At 53.9% G+C, this 20,441-nt stretch overlaps 1 protein-coding gene across 6 annotated transcripts; it reads left to right on the forward strand.

The window, feature by feature from the left end:
• Positions 1–984: 984 nt before the first annotated feature.
• PVALB (parvalbumin) lies at positions 985–19,331 on the forward strand. Of its 6 annotated transcripts, none has more exons than XM_072742478.1 (5): positions 985–1,052; positions 3,301–3,362; positions 5,030–5,162; positions 6,315–6,424; positions 19,111–19,331. In XM_072742478.1, the coding sequence occupies exons 2-5, from the start codon at positions 3,302–3,304 to the stop codon at positions 19,137–19,139; spliced, it is 333 nt and encodes a 110-aa protein (XP_072598579.1). In that variant the 5' UTR covers positions 985–1,052; position 3,301; the 3' UTR covers positions 19,140–19,331. The 6 variants fall into 6 exon arrangements, with proteins under 6 accessions (XP_072598579.1, XP_072598580.1, XP_072598581.1 ...); XM_072742479.1 differs by having other exon boundaries at positions 994–1,052; positions 3,295–3,362; XM_072742480.1 differs by lacking the exon at positions 985–1,052 and adding an exon at positions 2,125–2,243 and having other exon boundaries at positions 3,295–3,362.
• Positions 19,332–20,441: the final 1,110 nt, after the last annotated feature.

The following is a 20,441-nucleotide window of genomic DNA, read 5'->3' on the forward strand; positions in this document are numbered from 1 at the left end:
AAGAGATTTTGCACAGAGGACAGGCCTCCTTATGTCGGCATCAAGAACTGAACTTCCCTGCAGATAATGTCAGCGCCCTGGAGTTTTTTTTAAGGTTGAGGATGAGGATAGGAAATGTTCATGGTATTCATAATAGATACTCGGTAACTATTTGTTAAATTCATTCATTCATTCACTCCTTCATTCATGCTTTTCAAGCATGACCTCTTTGATGCCAGACACATCGTGCCAGAGATACCTCTGCAAATCTCATAAAAGCTACAGGTCTTTGCTTTACAAGAGCACATCTGCATGTGACGTTTCGCATATAATTTCAGGGTGTTCTTAGGCCCCCAAACCCATCCACAGAGCAAAGTTTGCCCCTCATTGAGCTCACTTTATAGGTGGGGAGATGGGAATGCAAAGAGAGGAAGGGGCTTGTCAGAAAGCATGCAGAACACATATCTAGGCACTAAATCATGTCCAGAAAGTGCTTGGCCCACTCCTGGCCACGGGTTTATGGCTTTGAGTAGTAACTCCCATCACACCCAGCATCTTTGTGCTGTTTTTTCATCCATGTGAGCGTGACCAGGCCCATACAGCAAGGCTGTGGTGAGGAGGTGGCGTATGTATAAGAACCTAGTCCAGCTCCGTGCATGGAGGACAGTTCCTGTCCCATTCATTTGCTCGCCTTTTCTCTTTCTTTTCTTGCAAGATTTGGGAGGGCAGGAACAGTGCTGCCATCTAAAGTGATCACGGAAGGCTTCGTAGAAGAGGAGAGCCCTGCCTGTGCCTCAGGTTTGGGCCCCGGAGGGAGGCAGGGGCCAAGCGTTATTAATAGGCCTGGCTTGATGGGCCCAGGGAGGGTGAATGTGATACCCATACCCAGCACTATGGCTGGGAAGTACCTGACACCAAAAGGGGAGGGGGCTGGGGGCTGGGGGTAGCGCCTCCTCCCAAAATAGCCAGAGCAGAAGCCTATATAGGTGGCCATCCCACTGCCAGGCTCACTTCCCTGCAGGACCTCCCACCAGCCAGGCCTTTTGGGTTCCAGCCCTCCACCCCCACCCAAGGTGAGTGGCAGCTACTGAGGCTGGAGATTGGATGCAGTCGGGAGGAGGCCAGATGGAAGGGACAGCCGCCTTGCCCCTACCCCCAGTGACACAGGGCTGGGAGGGGGTGCTGAAAGGTCAGCAGCTGTGGAATCTAGGCCTGAGAGTACGAATTCCTGGGCTCTCCACCCAAACTCCTGATGTGACCTAGGACAAATCCCTCCCCCTGGCTGGGACTTGGGTTCTCCACCTGTGAAACGAGAGGGGTGGAGCCAGGCATCTGTAGAGTCTGGTGATGCCATCAGAGGAGGCCCATGAGTGGGCAGCGGAGGCCGGAGGAAGGGTGTGGGGGGCTGGCAGATTGACCCCAATAACAGCACCTGGTGCTCTGGCTGGGTAGACCCCAGCCCAGAGAGGTTGTCAAGTTGATGGAAGGCTTCTTTAGCAGGGAGAGATGGAGGAAGGAGGGAGGATGGGCCCAGCCTTTGCCTCGAGGGTCAGTGTTTGGGCATGGTCTGTGGCTCGGACAGGTGGAACTTGACAGGGCTGGGTCCTGAGCAGTGGAGAGGGGCTCTATGGACGAGAGTCACTGAACTCCAAGTTAGCAGACGGGGGAGGCGGTCTCTCTCTGACACTGCCTTGCTGTGTGTCCTTAGGCCATTCACTGACCCTCTCTGGCCTCAGTTTCCCCATCAGTATAGCATAAGGATCCTTTAGCTAGGGAAACAGACTCTCCAATTAGGCCCCTGGGGGAAGCTGAGCCTGGGGGTTGAAATGATTGCACAGAAGCCCAGCATGTCCACGTGAACAGCTTGGCTCAGGGCCGGGACAGCAGGGCAGCTGAGGGGTCTGTGGAAGGCCATGCAGCAAGAGACAGCGGGTCAGGAGCTACAGCCTCTGCCCCTTGGAAGCCAGCTGGAGGGCTGCAGCCTGAGGAGCTGACTCACAGGGAGGGGGCAGCCGGAGCAGCATCGTCCTAAGGTTTCCAGGAAGGGCAGCCGTCCAGGGCTGAGCCGAGGGAGACAGTGTTGACAGCGAGTGTGCCGGAACTCGAGCAGCTGGACAGTTCTCCCCAGCCGCCCACCAAGTGGCACCAGATTCAGCCCCGGCCCACCTGCCTACACCTTCCGTTGGAGTCTCGAGACCCCACCACAAAGGACCACCAAGACCATCAACGCAAGAGAGGGAGACAGAAGACCAGGAAAGGGGAAGGTCAGAACCCAAGGTCACACAGGGACTTAGCACAGCCATAGATCTAGAACCCAGGCATCCTGACTCCCCATCCAGTGCTCCGCATACTGTGGAGGCAGCTGGTTGCTGCCTGAATCCTTGTTGGGAGACTGTGGGAAAGAATGCAACTGGTCTCTGGCTGCCTAAGATTAGGAAGTGTCACATTTCCCAGAGATGAAGTTCAAGCCATAAAACCTGCTGAGCTTGTTTAGAAAATGTGGTCCAATGGTACCAGCCTCTCCTCCAAACATGGGTCTTCTGGTCTCCAAGTGGGGAGAGGGTGTATACAGATTTCAAGTGGCCTCTCCCACCCTATCCTCTCCCAAAATGTTTGTGGGGGCAGGGGTCTGGACCCACGCTCTACTCCTGTACTCAGGAGACCAATGGAGCAAGTAGCTAGAGGAGATCTGAGAACAGTTCTTTGGAGAAAAAAAAAATGATTTCCGTGCATCCCTGGCCAGATGGGGCATCCGGAGAGGGCCTGAGCAGCAGCCCTATCCCATCCGTGCCACCTCCTCCCAGCGGCCCAAGGGTCAGGTTTCCAGACCTCAGCGCTCAGATTTTGCAGCATAAATTTGCATTCAGAACAGACCAGAGCTGAGGCGGAGGTAGGAGCGGAGAGAGAATGGGAGGAGGGCCGAGGGTCCCACCGGGGTGTAGGCCGGGCCCCTGACGGTCCAGGATCCGAGGGACAGGGGCGCGCTCCGAGGCGCACCGACCCGAGACGCTGCGCTGCACCAGGCTGGCGCTTCCCGCGTGCCCTTGACGGCAGGCGAACCCTCCGCCCCGCTGGTTCCAGAGTCGACCCCCTGGGATCCCGGGGACCCCCGGCGGGGGCGGCGCGGCGGGTCGGAGCGGCGGCGCGGGGCCTCCGAGCGCCTCTGGCTGCGCGCCCAGCCCCGCGCCCCCTGGCTCTGCGCCAGGCCGGCGGGCGTGCGCCCGGCGCGCATCACTGCAGCGCTGGTCATATGAGCAGAAATGATGAGAAAAGCACTTTTTAATCTTTTCGCACTTGCTCTGCCCGCTCAAACAGTTGCAGGATGTCGATGACAGACTTGCTCAACGCTGAGGACATCAAGAAGGCAGTGGGGGCCTTTACCGGTGAGCACGCTCTCCCCTCCCCGGCCCTCGCCCCATCCACCGCCCTGGCCCCCGCACGCCCGCTGGCCCCCGGGCTGATCCGTCCTCCGGGGCGCTCCCTTGCCCACGCATCCTGCGGGGCGCCGGCGGGACGGAGCAGGGGGCTCCCCGCATTTCCCAAACTCCTCCCGGGCGGGTGGGGAGGCCCCGCGCTCCGCCCGACAACCGAAACTTGCCGGTGCCAGAGGCCGGGTGGCCGCGCTGCGAGGACTCGGGGTCCCGGACAAAGGGCAGAGACCGGGGTCGTAAGCGGGACCTCTAGGTCCTTGTGGGGCGCTTGATGCTTCCCCTTTAATGAACTTGGAGGGGCTGCAGGTGCACACGCCTTCTCTCCAAGCAGCCTCTATGGGAGACCCCCGTTCAGAACGGGACTCTGGGACTCTTCCTGGCTGGCTGGGGGCGGTTGGCTCCCCTGCTGTCCAAGCCCCTCTCTGGGGCTCAGAGGACACCCCACCACCACCACCCGCGTAGGCGGCACTGTGAGCGAGTGAGTGGGGTGACCTTCCCGCAGCTGGTGCTCTGCTCTGCCCAACCCCGTGGAGAGCATCCTCGGGGCTTGCAACTTCCAGCCTAAGTCTGTGGCCCGGGAAGGGAGCTCACGCTGGAACCTCTCTGAGCTGCCCTGGGCTTGAGCACTTGGCTGCCTACCTGCTCCCTCCCTCTCCTCACCCAGGTGCAGAAACTGAGGCTGGGAGACAACCAGAAACTTGCCCAAGGTCACCTAGCACAGCCAAAGGGGGCTTAGGACTAAGCTCACCTCCAGGGCTTGGTCCTATACCTTCGTATCAGAGGTGGACAGAGCAACTGTCCCCACCTCAGCCCAGAGCTGAGGAGAGAACATGACTCTCAACAGGACCCCCACCCCACCCGCCATGCACCCTTAAATTACTCTAACATTGTTTCTTCTCTGTGTGGTTCTGAAAGGGAGCTCGGGACAGAAAATTGGGGAGGGGGCTTCCCATTTCCCTTCTGCTTGGCATCCCCTCCTCAGGGTATGAAGCAGCTCTTGGAGGCGATCCTCCCCTCAGTGCTGGGCTAACCCACCCACACTACTCTGTGACCCACCTTGCTCCCTCTTAGAAGAAACTTAACTGGGACTTCCTGGGGAGCTTACAACACTCCCCCAACTCCCACTGCAATTGTTATCTGTGGCAAAGCCAGGATTTCTGGGTCCTCCCCCTTCCTCCTCCCACTCTGTGACCTTGGGAGAAACTTGTCCTCCCTGAGTCCATGGATTTTCTGGCAACACAAAAGGTCAACCCCACATACACACACCATGTTCACACAGCCTCCCATTCCCCTACCCACCCCCACTCAGTGACACCCAAAAACCTTCATGGAACCCAGGAGGCTCCCCTGCCTTCAAAGGCTAATGGTGAAGGGTACAGATACATGTAGGGGCAAGTCTACCTCTTCCACTTCTAGCTGTGTGACCTTGGGCAAAGCACCATCCCTCCCTGGGCTGTTCTGGGCTCCGTCAGCCCTCCCACAGAGGTGCACCCCATGACCCCTCAGCGCTGGCCCAGGGAGGTCAATCAGCAAATGCAGTGACACCCCCCTTCTGCTCTTCTCTACTGCCCCTCCTTTGTCCTCATTTTCACCCACTCCTCTCCACCGCACCCCCACAGCTGTCGACTCCTTCGACCATAAAAAGTTCTTCCAAATGGTTGGCCTGAAGAAAAAGAGCCCAGATGATGTAAAGAAGGTGTTCCACATCCTGGATAAAGACAAGAGCGGCTTCATCGAGGAGGATGAGCTGGGGTAAACTGAGGCCTGCAGGGGCTGTCCATCCCGAGAGGGAGTTGGGGTTGGGACTCTGGCTTCCAAGTGCCCATCAGATCTGCCCTTCTCTCTGCACCGCTGGCAGAAAGTAGCTGGGCCTCCCCACTGTTGCTTCCGGAAGAATGAAATCTGCCGCAGAAAGTGCAACTAACTAGATTAAATTATAGCCACTTAATATTGCTAATGGGATAATGCTACTTAATAATTTAATGCACAATGAAGAGGCAGGTTTTCTGGATGCCTAACGCCATGTGCAAGACAGGGAGCGCTTGCTGGAGTATTTATTTCATTGATTTCTCATTTGCCTAAAAGGTGCCATCCACCATCCTGCAGACCCCCCCACACGTTGGCACCAGCGCAGCTAAAGCAGTGTCTGGACAAGTGGGGGGGTGGAATGCAGAACCAAGTTTGGGGGTCAGGAGTCCTGGGAGCAAAGCAGAGGAGGGGAAGATAATGACTAGGAAAATGCACCTGGCTCCTGTCTGCCCACCCAGTTGTGCCTTATGTCACTCTCTAGCCAAGACAGTCTTAAATTTTGTCCTAAAGAGAAGGTGGAGGGTGTGAAGAGAGACCTTTCCATAGGGACTCCCCCAAATCATCTCGCAAGGGTGCCCTTTGTCTAGAACTTTCTCCTTCTACCTACCCACCCACACACATACACACAGGCTGACTTCTACTTGTCCTCCAGGTGCCACCTTCTCCAGGAAGCCTCCCCTCACCCCAGGTGGGATGGATGCATCCTTTGAGCACTATCATTGCATCCATCATCCTGTCTGGTCTCTGAGTACTCGACCTCCTCGTTTTTTCAGGTGGCTTCCTTCTCTGTGCCCCCGGGTTTCCAGCATGGTCCCAGCACAGAGAAGACACTTTTGCGTTTGCTGGGTTGGCTGAATAAAGGAATGCAAGTGCCCTGCCTGAAGTGAGGTCGACCTTTCCCTGAGGACGGCTCGTCCTTCCTTGCACACTCACCCGTGCAAGCACAGCCACAGCCAGGGCTCCCGGGCCCAGCACAGCAGCGTGTGTGCCTGCTGCTGGCCACCCATCCCGGTTACAGAGACCAGCCCACCATCCAGACACTGTTCCTGCACAAGGTGACCTCCACCTGACTGCCTCCCTGGATTTTCTCCCCAGATTCATCCTGAAGGGCTTCTCCCCAGATGCCAGAGACCTGTCTGTGAAAGAAACCAAGACGCTGATGGCCGCTGGAGACAAGGACGGGGATGGCAAGATTGGGGTCGATGGTGAGTAGCCGTGACCTGGGGCCAGAGCACATCATGGATCTGGGGATGTTTGGATGCTAAAAGCTCGGAGCCATCTCTGTCACAGGAAGGCGAGAGGAGGGGTCCCACACTCCCCAGGATTAGGTGTGAGAGCTCTGACACACACACACACACACACACACACACACACACACACACACACACACAAACCTGAACAACCCAAAAGGAATAGATTTTTTTTTTAATTCCCACTGTGTAGGGAATCAAGGAGAATTTGGGGCTTTCCCCTCAACTCTGCACTTTTCCCTGGGTTCCAGTCCTGGCTCTGCCCAAACTGGCTGTGTGACCTTGGGCCATCTCTGTCCTTCTCTGGGCCTCCGTCTTCCAACCGTAACCTGAGGAGATGAGGCCAGCTGATCCCCAAGCACCCTGCGGGCTCTCATGTTCTCAGATCCCAGGGATGGAAATTCCTTATCTTCTATCCTCTTCAGCATCTTGTCCTGGTATCCTGTAACTTCGGGTTTTAAAAACCTGTTTTGGCTTCACCCAAATATACCCTTCCAGCATTGTAAGAGAGCCAGGAAAAACAGCCAGCCAGCAATCAGCTGGGAATTAGGAAAAGGAATATCTGGCTATGCCCTGCTTTTCAGGCTTTGCTTTCAGAACAGATGAGGGGCTGGCGGTCCACCATCCCACATCCTTCTCCATTCTGATCTATCTTTCTTAGCATCCCAACAGCTTTGGGAATGATCTCCATTTTGCAGATGGACAAACTGAGGCTGAGGTGCTTGGCCTGTTCACAGAGCTAGGACCTAAGTGGGCAAGTGGGGATTTAGAAGAACAATTTCCAGCAAGCTGTGCCACATCTCATAATGGTCCTTCCTGTCAACCTAAGAGAAAAGTTGGCCTCTGGGTTCCAATCCCTACCACTTTCTGGCTGTGTGACTTTGGGCAATTCGAGTAACTACTATGGGCTTCAGTTTTCTCATCTCTGAACTGAGGATAATGATAGTCCTTATCTCATGGGATTGTCGTGAGGATTAGATGTGTTAATGTGTAAAGGGTTTAGAATAGTGTCTGGCACAGAGTCAGGCTACATATGTGTTTGTTAACTACATTTTTAAAAATAGGGACTAGGTTGTCTTCATCCTTTTATATCCAGTATGTAGCCCACACCTGCCCCAGAGCAGGCACTTGATAAACATCCTTTCCTGAGTGTAAAGTCCAGCCCCCCACGCTCTGCCTCCCCTCGGCCTGTCCCCCAGCTATGACCTTGGCCCTGCCACCTCTTTCCACCCAGTTCCTGTGCCTGGCAAGTGACGTGCACAATTTAATCCTAAGACCTGCTTGGGCTCGTTGTGAAAATTAAGTGGCTATCGACACGATATGGCTCTGGGAAAGTTAAAAGGGTTCTGAATATGGGTGTAGTCTATGAAAGTTTTATGTCAGAGACCATAATGGAGAGAAACTCGAGCAAGGTCAGATGCAGTGAGTCGCCTGGCCTTCCGGTCCCAGCTGTCTCTCCTGCAGCTGTGAAGGAGGGAGGTGATTTTAAAGGAGCCAGAGCAGAAAGTGCTGGAGGGAAATGGGAGGCTGGTCTTGGCGGTTCCGGTGAGTGGTGAGTGGCACCCTGAGCCAGGGCTTCCCGCCAGGACCCCAACCCAGACGTCCAGACCTGCTTCCCATTTTTATTTGCAGCTACTATGGCCACAGCTTGGAAGCCGTAGGCAGGGTCTTCATGGTTGGCTGCTCACGAGCGACCTACATGATAAAGACAAACCAGGCCAGATCCCTCTTAGGCTGCTTCCCTGCTTCCCTCCCTGCCCATCTCACATCTTAAAGAGCTAACTCAACTCTTCCAACAAATCCAGCAGACGTTTACTGGGTGACAGGCCTGTGCCAGGCTGTCAGGGAGGTAAAGATGAATTAGACCCTACTCCCAGAGGTATTTTTCCTGGCTGGGTGCCCCAGAGCACCAGCTCAGCCACCCTGAGCCCAGTTGCTCGTCGATAAACTGGGCATGACAACACACGGCTCACTGGCATCTGTGAGGATTCCATGACACGATGCGTGTTGAGCGCAGCGCCCAGCACATTGCAAGTACTCAGCAAACAGCAGCTACGATACTATTTCTATTCTGTCTGCAAGTTGCTTGCAGTTCTATGTATATGTACACAAAGGAAGGGCAATGCCAGGGAGGTGCAGAGGAACCTTCTGGAGAGGGAGAGACAGTGGCGCTTAGGCAGATTGGAGGCTGGGGACTGGAAGCCGCTAGTTGGAGGGGGGGGGGGGACATGAGGGGGATGGTTCTGGAAGAGCTCAGGGTGAGGCGTTGGTTCCAGCAAAGACACAGGCTGGGAGGTTTAGGGATGTTTAGAAAGGGGAAAGAAGGTTGTTTTGCCAGGGGCAGAAAGAGAAAAAGAATTGTTCCCAGAATGGTAATGTGTGCCCATCCCAGAACTGAACCCTGCATCACCCATGACAAGTGCAGGTGCAGAAAGGGCAGTGCCGGCGCCCAAGGTATACTGGGTGCAAACCCTGGTTGGTCTGCCAGTGCAGTTCAAGCTCAGGCTGACCTGGGGAAGGTCTGGGGGTCTGCACAGAATGAAGCAGGGTGGGGCAGGAGAAGAAACAGGGAGCAGTGAGAACAGATCCCCTGAGGCAGCGAGGGGGCCCCCACATGGTGCACCTTTGAAATGGGAAGATGCAGATACCTTCCCCCCACCTCCACCCCAAACCTGGTACTTTTTCTGGAGGGTGCCCAATAGGCAGTGAGATAGGAGCAGAGGCCTTTGCAGGCCCCTGAGAGGTCCTCTTTCAGGCACTCTGCTTTCCTGCCTGTTTCCTCTAAAGGCAAAGGGTTCTGAGCCCTGCCTGCGCATCAGCAGGAGGATGCTTTCAACTCCTGGTGGGACCTGAGGCAAGTCACGGAAAACCCCCTCTGACCTCTGACCTTCAGGGACCTGATCTTTACAATCAGGAGTCAGATCATTAGCCAATCACTGGGGTCCCTGCCAGGACTGGAACTCCACGGATGCCCCAGTGAATAAACCTCTAGGCAGAGGACCAGCTGAGCCTGTGCCACCTTAACAATATTAGCAGTGATATCTAACTTTTTAAAAAGATTTTATGTATTTTTTTCATGAGAGACACAGAGACACAGGCAGAGGGAGAAGTGGGCTCCCTGCGGGGAGCCCAATGCAGGACTCAATCCCAGGACCCTGGGATCACAACCTGAGCCAAGGGCAGATGCTCAACCCCTGAGCCATCCAGGCATCTGTAACATCTAGTGTCACCGAGCATTTACTGTGTGTCAGGCACTGTGCTTAACATTTTACCTTATCTTCCTAGCTGCCTCTGAGGTGGATACTATTACTATCCTCATTTTATTAACTATCCCAGGACACTTAAGCCTCAGAGAGGGTAAGGGGTTTGCCTAAGTTTTGTGTCTCAGAAGAGACGTGGTCAGGATCCGGGTTCGTCTGCTGGACTCAAAGCACATGCCCTGTGCTGTGTGCTTTATTCATTCACTGAGTTCAGTGAGCATCCGCCCTAAGATGGTTTTACATACCGACCCGTAACTGGCTTCTTTCTCCCCCCACGGCCATGCCAGCTCCTCAAGAGCAGGAACTTTGTTTTGTTCTATTCTGACTCCACCACCTAGAATAGTGCCTGGCACACAAGGAAAGTTTGCCAAATGAATGAATGAATGAATGAGTGAGTGAATACTTGGCCAGCTCTGGGGACACAGTGATGAGGAAGTGTAGTGTGTAGGGAGAGGTCTGCAGGCGAAGGCTGGAGACCCATGTGGGCTGAGGGTTTGCACGTAGCAGGTGCTGGGAGATTGTAAAAGCAGGACCGCCTTCGTCTCCCACTGTTTGCCCTCTCAAGGTGAGTGATGCTTACCAGGTCCTTAAGGACCCCAGATTGAAGGAAGGGGATAGAAAGACAAAGTTCTAATAATAACCCTTTGCATTCCCGTCTCTGGGGTAGCTACTTCCAGGAAGCTCAAAGACTTTTATAGATATGGTCGATCGATTCTCTAAAGCCACCCTTGAGAGGCTGGTGCAGAGCTGGTAAAGGAAGGTTTTAAGGCCGGAAAGGAGAGAGAAACTAGACAGAGGTGGAAGGAACCCCCAAACCCAGCCATGGTTGCAAAACCAGGCACCAAGGGCAGGTGAGACTGCTAAATTACAGGCTCCTCTCAACTCTCTGCCCCTCACATTGGTGCGTCTCAAACTAGAGCCAACATCAGAGTCACTGGAGGGCTTTTCACAACACAGATGGCTATGCCCGAACCCCAGAGCTTCTGGTTCCTTAGGACGGGAGTGGGGCCCCAGTGTTCACATTTCCACCAAGTTCCCGGGTGGTGCTGATGCTCCGGTGACCACACTCTGAGAACCACCACCTTACAGTGATCCTAGAAGGCAGGTGCCATCACTCTTCCCCTTCTACAGATGAGGACACCGAGGCACTGAGGGGTTAAGCGCCCAGGGTCACTCAGTAGCAGACTCAGAGGGCCAGCCAGGAACCCCACCACCACCCCTTACCCTACCCACCACCCCCACCACCCTGCCTCTCACACAGATGTGTCCCCTGCGTGGGCTCTAGCTACACTTGCAATGCTGCCCTTGTGGGATGAGCAGGGTGACAGGACTAGCGGTTACCACCCATGTGGCCCGTCCTGTGTGCCGGGCACTGCGCCCCGGCTGTAGCTCTTCTAGCTCGTGCAGCCCTCACGGAAGCTCCACGAGATATACCCTCACTGTACAGACATGCAACCCGAGACTCTGGGAAGTGGGGCGACTTGCCCAGGATCCCACAGCTAATCAGCATCTGGGCCACTCCAAACCTTGACACTGACTCCATATCCCACTGTTCCCCACAGTGCTGTGGAAAAGATCTGCACACCCTGCATTTCTCTCTCTCTCTCTCTCTCTCTCTCACACACACACACACACACACACACACACACACACTCCATCATCGATCATAGTTATGGGTTCCCCAAAACCTGATCCCAGTGATGGGTCCTGTTTCCAAGGCCTCCAGCCTATTCCAGCCCGAGACCCTATGGTTTGCCTTGTGCTTCTGTTGCTGGAAAATTTCATCATAATTATTGCTGGACCACTGCGGTCTGTTCCACTCATGTGCCTCAAGGCACTTGGTTTTCTGCTTCCTTCTTGGTGAAATCTGTTCTCTTTTATCCTTAAGCGGCCCACTTAGCGTGGTGGGCAGGAGTGAGGGAGTGAGCCCTTGGGCTGAAGCACCTGAAGTCAGGCTGAAAATCCAACCTGCAGAGTGCGTGTGTGGACGCGGTGTGGACGGCCAAGCCCTTTTCTCTCCCTGGCCCCCTCCTCCTCATCCCAAGGTGGGAACATAAATACCCCCCCTCCAAGGGCTGCTGCTTGCATTAAGTGAGTGTTCTGGAAATGATTCCTTTCCTATTTTATATATGTGCCTTGTCTGGGAAGCCACCTCAAAACTCTTGTGGAATACCAGCCCTTGAAGGAAAGAAAACGGGGTCTAGGATGCGAGGACAGCGAGAGGAACTGCAGGAGAGGTCCTGCAGCCTTCCAGCCCCTGTGGGACCTGGTGTGCGGGGAAGGCAGGACATGCACACTGGGGCCAGCCGTGGTCCCGGCGGCAGAGCGCTCCGCTGTGTGCGGCGTTGTCTGGTCTCCCTGTCTTCACACCGGCCCCATAAGGTCGGGGTGGAGGGGGACAGAGTCTGCAATCCCCACTGAGAGTCATGGTAACAGGCCTGGGTGGAGGGTGCGAGCCAAAGTCACACAGAAATCCTTGGCAGAAGGGAACCCATGTTTCCTGACTGCCACTCCCTCAGCCCGGCTGCACGGAGGGACATTCGGGTTATAAATGGTCTTTGGGCTTAGGGAGATGCCTGCTTCAATTCCCCAGCGGATGGAGGCTCCCTGCCTTGTGCGGGGCTAGATAAGATGGAGCAAAGGGAGAGGAAGCGGCGCTCCTTCTAGAGCTGCCCTCCTGGGAGGCGAACAGAAGGGACGGGGGGGTGGGAGGAAGATGCCCCCTATCCTCTGATCCCTCTCCTGCTTCCAGGGATCAGGGCCTGGAACCCCAGCATCTGAGAGAGAGACGCCCCCACCACCACCACCATGTAAGCCATGCCTGAGTTAGAATCTTCCTGGCTCAGTGACTCGCAGACTCAGTTTCCCTGTTGGCAAAATGGGGACAAGAGAGCCAGCGCAGATGCAACAGGATGACACCCAGGGCAGCGCCTGGCACAGAGCAAGCCCCCAGGACTGTTGACGCTGCTCCCCGTGGCCATCTGGCTTGACCCCAAATAACCCTGCCTCCTGTTCTCTGGGGTGGGAAGGTGATCCGTGTTTGCAATACCAATTTATAAGAAACCCAGCCCAGGAGCTATTTAGAGGTGAGGTGATAAACCAGGAGGCGGGTACCTCCATCCTGGTCATCACGACAGAGGGAAGGGAAGAGCTTTCCAAGCGCTGACTCAAGGTCTGTCTCAGTTTCACTTGGGGCTGTCAGCATGTGCTGGTCTCACCTGTCAATAGCTTCTAAATTTGTCCAATCCCCACGGCACTGGGACTGGGACAGACCTAATTAGGCTAATTTCAGCTTCCTGTGGGAAGGGAGAGGGCTGAGCCCTCCCATCCTCTGACCCTCTCCACCCCACCCCGGGGGCCCCTTCAAGAGCCAGGGCAGGGCTCCGGGTCCCTCTGGAGGAACACCATCCCTCGCATCTCCCTGGTGAGATGTGATTTAGATGCACTCCGCTCCCTCTGTGTGCGGGGCACCGCTGTGACGGGCGCTTCTCCTCCAATTACCCCATGTGGTCCTCACGGGAGCCCTATCCCCTTTTTACAGACACTGAAACTGGGGGTCAGAGGCTGAGTGTCCATGGATGGGCACACTGGAGGTGGGATCCTAACTCGATGGCATAGGTGGTGCCAGAAACTTGTAGCAGGTCAGCTGCCCACTCTTTGGGCTGCCCCACACACACACTGCCCTCTTCTGCTCACATCCTGTCTTTGTCTCAGGATTTTTGTGGACATTTTGAAGCTCCCACCTGTGTCAGATGGAGAGGAGACCCAAGGGAGATGGAACTAACACTTAAAGACCAGGCATCCTTCTGTATTTGCTCATTTGGGCTTCCCAACAGCCGAGCAAGCAGGCATGATCACATTTGTAAAAAAATAAAAATAAAGTAGTGACCATAGGCCACCCAGCCAGGAAGTGAAGGAACCAGAAGCAGACCCAGCTCCAGGCACCGGGCGGGGGCAGGAAATGGTGGGTGATAACAACAACCACGCCAGAAAGTCAATGTGATGGTGCCACTTGCCAGGCCTTGCTCGTTCTGTGCCAGGCAGCAGCCAGGCACGTCGTAGGCTTGGTTCAAGGTAGCTGAGCTGTAGAAGCACCCTGATAACAACAGCTACCAAATGCTGAGTGCCGGCTGTGTATCGGGCCTGTGATAAGAGCTTTAATGCAGGCTCCTCTGAATGAGCCAAGGAGCTCCATTTTACAGATGGGGAAATGGAGGCACGGTGAGGTGAAGTATAGCTCTAGTTCAAGGTCATGGAAGCAGAAATGGGAGTTGACTCCCAGGGCCCTTGCTCTAAGCACTGCAGGAGAGCTAGAAAGGCATCTTCTAGCCCCGACATTGCACAGAGGGGGAAAGCACAACCTGGAGGGGTGAGGGTCTTGTGCAGACGTGAGCAGGAGGCAGAACCAAGGTCAGAACCCCCTCCTCTCTCCCCATCCCAGCATCCTACCGCCAAATCATCAGTTGACTTAGACTCTGCAGGACTTTGTATGTTTGTTCATTTGTTTTTAAGGAGAAACCTGGGCATTTTAGAGGAGACTTTATATATATATATATATATATAAGCATAGCTCGTTAATTGGCTGATTGCTAAGAACTCTGCCCTGAGCTACATACAAAAGGTCCAGGAGAGGTGACCCCTGCCCTCAATTTGTCTACAAAATGCACTGCTCCAGCTTCTGGGAGGATAAAATTAGAATCCAGTGTTCTCTGCAAAAAGCCAGGGCATGTGGCCATTGTGACATCCTGGCTGCTTCAGAGTAGATCCCAGGGTGGGTGGAGGGGCCTGTTTTCAGAGGCTTTTGAAATCGCTACAGGTCCAACATATCTCCCAGTCAGGCTCTGAAATGCCTGGCTTTTCAGGAGCACCCCCTGGTTGGCATTCCCTGGTCACCTTCATGCTGACCACACCAAATGCTACCTAGTGTGAAGGTGGTAAACTGGCTCTTTGCTGATGAGCAGCCCAAGGACCCGTTGTTTGTAGGGTGAGGGTTAGGGAGGTCAGTGCAGGTCGGGAAACTGTAAGGACCAACTTCCCCTCTTGACAATCTCTCCGTGAGCTGGCATTGGCAGACAGATTCATGTCTCCTTTATCCCAGCACAGAGCAAACCCAGTGCCCAGAGACAGGATACGTCAGTCCTGGCCAGTTTTCCAGATTAAATGGCAGGTTAAGAGTCCCTGCTTGCACCCGATCTGGGATGCCAGCCCGATCAGAAACAGCCTCACCACATTCAGAAGAGGCATGCACCTCAGACCACACACCAAATCCTGCCTCTGCCTTTTATTTTCTGCATGACCCTGACCCTTCACCTCTTTAGGCCTCCGTTTCTCCATCTACAAAATGGGAATCACCCCACTGACCGCCCAGGGCTCTTGTGAGAATTATATGAGGCAAGTCGGAATTTGTCGAACCCCACGGAGGACTCATCAGCCAGCCAGCCAGCCAGCCAGCCACCCAGCCATCCATCTGTCATTCCATTTGGCATTTGTTTATTAGCGCCATTTAGCATTTGTTTTATAGAGCCCATGGAGGACTCATGAACCAGCCATCCGTCTGTCTATCCATCTATCCATCCATCCTTCCATCTATCCACTTGTCATTTTATTATTTTACTCTATTGCTAAGAAAGTTGTAGACAAGTCAAGACTCCCTGGCCTCCTGGAGTTTACATTCTAGTACAAGGAGACCAACAAAAAAGACCTAAGTCCATAAATAAGCTCATTTCAGAAGAGTGCTAAGTACCATGAAGTAAATAAAACAGGGCTAATATGACAGAGTCATGGGGGTGGCGATATTTGAGCTGGCTCATGGGTCACTCTATACCTGGGTCAAAGTAGGTCGGAAAGCTCCAGGGTAAAGGAGGGAGCCTAAAAGCAGTAGCTTGACTCACGTCTGCTGTGGGATCTTGGTCAAGCTACTTAACTTTTGGGCCTCAGTTTCCCCATCTGTAAAATGCAGACAAAAGCATCTCTCCCATGGAGTAGTCATGAGAATTTAGTGAGATAATATATGTAATACATATAACACTTCCCACTTGGCATTCAATAAATAAGAATTCTTAAATTCTATAAAAATGGACAGTACTAATCAGAGACATCAGAAGAACCACCTGCCTCACCCAGGTGTTGTAGGGTCACAGGAGTCCCCGGCTGACAAAGTGGACACTTTGACCTCAGCCCACGGGAGGGATTTTTGGAGTATTTGCTGTTTGTGTTCTATCCCTGTCCCTCGCTGTTCCCACTCAGCCTGTGACTCCGTGGGTTCAGGACCAGCTGGAGGACATGCTCTCTCTCCCATCTGGAGTTAGTACGTAGGCCCCCGAATTCAGGTCGCTCGCCTCTCCTGTCCTCAGGGACAGCCTGGGGACAGGAGAGGGTGGTGTCCACTTCCTAGCTCACACCCAGGAAGATGAGGAAGATGAGGAGCCCAGGGATGCGTCCCTCTACCTGGCACGGATCCCACCAGTTATTCCCATGGTGGGAGCATGTGTTCAGTTTGGTTGCTTTTAGTTTTTTCGCTTTTTTATTTGGCAATAATGGTAGCTTTACAGAAGAGCCGTGACAACAGCCTGGCGAGTCCACATGCGGCGTCCCCCAGGGCTGACATTTCACATGGTACCATGGTACCTGGTACCATGGCCCAGGATGGAAACCAAGGGATCGCTTCTCACAAAGTCTGGAGAGGGTGGCACGCGTATCAAGGAGCCCTGGTACCTCAGTGGTTCCTGAGGTCACTTCCCGGTCTGTTTTCACGGGTCCCTCCTGAGAAATTGAGGCTGCCTCTCCCTCTGCTGCCCTGAAAGACACCTAGACTGACACCCAGAGAGGCGCATTTCTCAGCAAACACGGCAGGCAGAGCCTGGAACCCTGGCTCCCAATCCTTTCTGGATGCAGTGGAGGCTTACCTGGGGCCCCACGTTCTCTGGTAGGCCAGGGACACAGCGTCTCAGAGATGCATTGTGGCCGAGGGTGGCAAACTCTTTCTTGTCCTCTCTTGTCCCCTGGAGAGAAAAACAACAGGGCAGACATTCCCTGGGTTCCCTCTATTCCAAATAAAGGTCTCAGAAGACCTGGCTGCTGAGCAGTAGCCCTTGTGACCCTGTGGCTGCCACAGCCAGGACCCCACAGTGGGGAAGCCACGGAGAACAGGGGCAGAGGAGCTCACGGTGGGAGCCGAGGGCCTCCTGGCCACCAGCACATCCCTTCTGATGATCTCCCAGCGCTCCCAAGAAGCAGCGCTGACTTTTCTTCCTTTTATGAATGAGGACGGTAAGGCTCAAAGAGGCCAGGTGTTTGTCTAAGGTCACACAGCCCATGCGCGGTGGAGCCAGACTGGGGGCTCAGGCCTTTTCATGGCACAAGCCCTATCATGCGAGACACCAGCCCAGCATGGCTACTGGGTCTTTCCCAAATCCACCCCATTGTTTCCTGCCTTCTGAGCCTGCCCGTGAAAAGCCACCGCCTATGACCCCTTCCCCATTCTCTGCTTTCTCCTGTGGGAATCCTGCACCTTCTCATGAGACTCTTTCAGAAGCCACCTTCCCTCTGAAGTTTTGCTGACACCTTAAGTAGAGGGCACCTCTTCTCCCTGTGACAGCGAAGTCTCTGGGCCTTTCATCCATTCACAAACGCACGTGTCAGGCTTGGAGGCAGGTGGTGGGACAGAGCAGGAAATGAGGTGAGTGGGCTCTGGAGCTTTATGAGCCAATGGGAGGCAGATAATGAATGAATAAGCAAGAACATGTTCACAAGTATTTCGAGAGTGGTAAGTGCTGTGAATAGAATAAAAACTGGTGCTAGCAAAGAGGATCACAGTAGGGGAGAGTCACTACTTCCACCAGAGTGGTCAGAGAGGCCCCAGGAGGAGTGACATCTGAGCAGGGACCAGGTGAGTGAGAAGAAGGTAGCTGTGGAAAGTCTGAGAGCACTGCAGGCAGAGAGCACAGCAGGTGCAAAGATCCTGAGGTGGGAATGCCCTTGGCACACTAGAGATTCAAACAAAAGGCCAGCAGCATGGAGCATGTCCTGCCAGGTACCGTCTCTTCCCTGACTAGACCCCAAAGTTCCTTCAGGGCAAGGATCAGCTTTGGCTCCCTTGTGTCTCCCCTTCCCTGGTAGGGGCCATCCCTTTGTTCATTTAGGTGGAGTTGGATTCGGGGGTAGGACACTGGATGTCCCCCTAGTGCTGACACTGATCTCTGCCATCAATTAATATTCAGCCAAGCAGGGCAGGGGGATGCTCCTGGGGTGGGAGGGGCAGGTGAGCCCACCGTGGACTCGAAGGTAAGCCCTGTGGAGAGATCTGGACCCCAGAGCTTGAGTCCCACCCGACCCCTTCATTACCCCGGAGGCTCGAAACGTCACTTCTTCTCTGGGCCTCGGTTTCCCCTTCCATACAATGGGACTAACTCCCAGTTTCCTGAGTGATGGTCAATGAGCTGTGTGAGACAGGGCCCAGCTCATTCTGAGTGCTGTGCACACTCACCTGGCTGACCTGCGTGGAGACGTCACCTGCTCAGGTCTCTCCAGAGTGTTGCTCAGCCCTCCAAGGAGGAAGAGCACACATTGGTTGGTTTTTGAACCACATTGCTCACCAGAATCACCTTTAACAACTAAAATAACTTCTCCCTGACCCCAGGCCTCCTAAATCAGAAATCCCAGGGCAAGGGCCTGGGACTCTGGGTCTTCTTAGATTCTGCTGGTGATCCTGGGGGGCAGCTGAGGAACAATTAGATGAGGAGCTAAGGAGGAGCTCAGGGTCCCACGAGGCTCAGACAGACCTGGGTGTGAACCCTGGCACTGGCTGTGTGGCCTTGTAAATCCTGCTGGACTATGAGCCTCAGCTTCCTCGTCTGTAGAATGGGGATAATGATCACATGCACATTACAGGATCATTGTCAGAGTCGAACGGAATCTCGAATATCAAGTGCTTAGAATAGTTGCTGGCATGTGATAAACATTCAGATGATTGCTGCTATCATCACTGTGGTTATTATTAGGAATTTGTGGGCTACGTGACATCATGAAGCAAAAGAGATGGCAGGCTCATTAAGAGAACACTTATCTGGATGAGCACCGACCAAGTGACTGAGTAGCGTATGATACGCCTGAAATGAATCGTACAGCCCACACGTAACAGCGTCAGTTTGCTACACTGGAATGAAAAATGTTTTAAAAGTAACACAAAAAAGAGAGGTGGTAGGCTCACCATTCCTCATTCATTCATTCATTCACCCACACTCACTCATTCCTTCACTCTAGGACTGCAGCAGGTGAAAAACCCAACAGGAAGCGCCGTGCGGGGCCCAGTAGTCAGGCCGTGGTGCGTCCTCCCACACTGTCCACCTCTGACTCACCTCTCTGTGTCCTCTTCTTTTGCAGAATTCTCCTCCCTGGTGGCCGAAAGCTAAGAGGCTCTGACTGCCCCAGGTCCTCCACCTTTCTGCCCCAACCACCCAATTTCAGATCCTCTTGATGCCCTTCCTGTGTTTCTGTCCAGTGTGTTTATGTTATTTTTTACTCTCCCCGTCCCCTGTGGCCCTCAAATGACATCATTCTTCTGAAAAAATGCTGGAGAAAAAATAAAGGCTGTACCAATCGGATTCGACTGCTCGGGAGGCCCCAGGCCTGGTGGGGCATGGAGCCTACCTTGGCTCTCCAGACACACTTGCACAGGGGCAGGGCAGGATTTAGGCCAAGAATGATAGGAAGGGAGGGAAATTTACTGAGCCTCCTCAGCCTGTGGTACTGAGAATGGCCCTGTGCATGGGTTGCCCATGAATCCTTGAAACTACGCAGAAGGTAGGTGATGAGACTCCCATTTTACAGATGCAGAAACTAAGTCTTACAGAGAAAAGTGATGTGTTTAAGCCCACACAGCCAGGACTTGTGATCAATGGATGGATGGACACCCTTTAAGACTCTATTAGAAATGACCAAAACTCAACACAGAGTGACTTAAGTAAATAAGGAAGAAAAAAAAGGTTTGATTATGCCCAAAGAGTCCAGAGGCAAGTCTTCAGGAACAGCTGGATCAAGGGGCTCAAGTGATATCAATAGAATTAAGTCCTTCTTCCCTCATCTCCGAGCACCGTGTCCCTTTGTGCTGGATTCATTATCAGGCAGGCTCTCCCTCATGATGGCAAGATTCCTCCAGCAGCTCAACGCTAGTACCAAAAAAAAAAAAAAAAGAGCTTCACTTTCCCAATCACTCCATCAGAAGACTCCAAACTTAGTTGCATTAATACCAGCAGCTGATGTTTATTGTGGACTTCCTGTGTGCCGAACCCTTTACATGATTCCATCTGGACAACAGCCCTAAGAGGGAGTACTATTACTGTCCCCTTTGTGCAGGTGAGGATACAGAGGCACCAGAAAGTTATCTATTTGCCCCAAACTGCACTATGAGTAAATAATGGAGCCAGGGTCCCCAACCCTTGGCAGCCACCACCAGAGCCTGTGTGGAACCAGTCACTGTGACCTGAAGGCTAAGGGCCCTGATTGGTGGGTTCTGGGTGGTGCACATCTGGGGAGACAGGTAGGGGTCAGTCACCTGTCCACAGGAGTGTGGGGGAGGCCTGGGGGGACCAGGGAAGCATGCCAGCAGGATGGCTTCTGCTCTTTCCCACGACAGCCTTGGGGAGGGAACAGGTGTGTGTTCTCCCTCCCTCACATCAGTCCCCAGGCCACACACCCAGCAGTGCCACCCTCCC

This window comes from Vulpes vulpes, chromosome 16 (assembly GCF_048418805.1).
Source record: "Vulpes vulpes isolate BD-2025 chromosome 16, VulVul3, whole genome shotgun sequence".
NCBI lineage: Eukaryota > Metazoa > Chordata > Mammalia > Carnivora > Canidae > Vulpes > Vulpes vulpes.

What these genes read in the sequence shown, in the direction of transcription:
- PVALB (XM_072742478.1), top strand. Translation starts at nt 3,302, where the DNA reads ATGTCGATGACAGACTTGCTCAACGCTGAGGACATCAAGAAGGCAGTG. An exon ending in GGCAGTGGGGGCCTTTACCG is followed by an intron (nt 3,363 to 5,029) that starts GTGAGCACGCTC and finishes GCACCCCCACAG; the next exon opens with CTGTCGACTCCTTCGACCAT. An exon ending in TGGCAAGATTGGGGTCGATG is followed by an intron (nt 6,425 to 19,110) that starts GTGAGTAGCCGT and finishes CTTCTTTTGCAG; the next exon opens with AATTCTCCTCCCTGGTGGCC.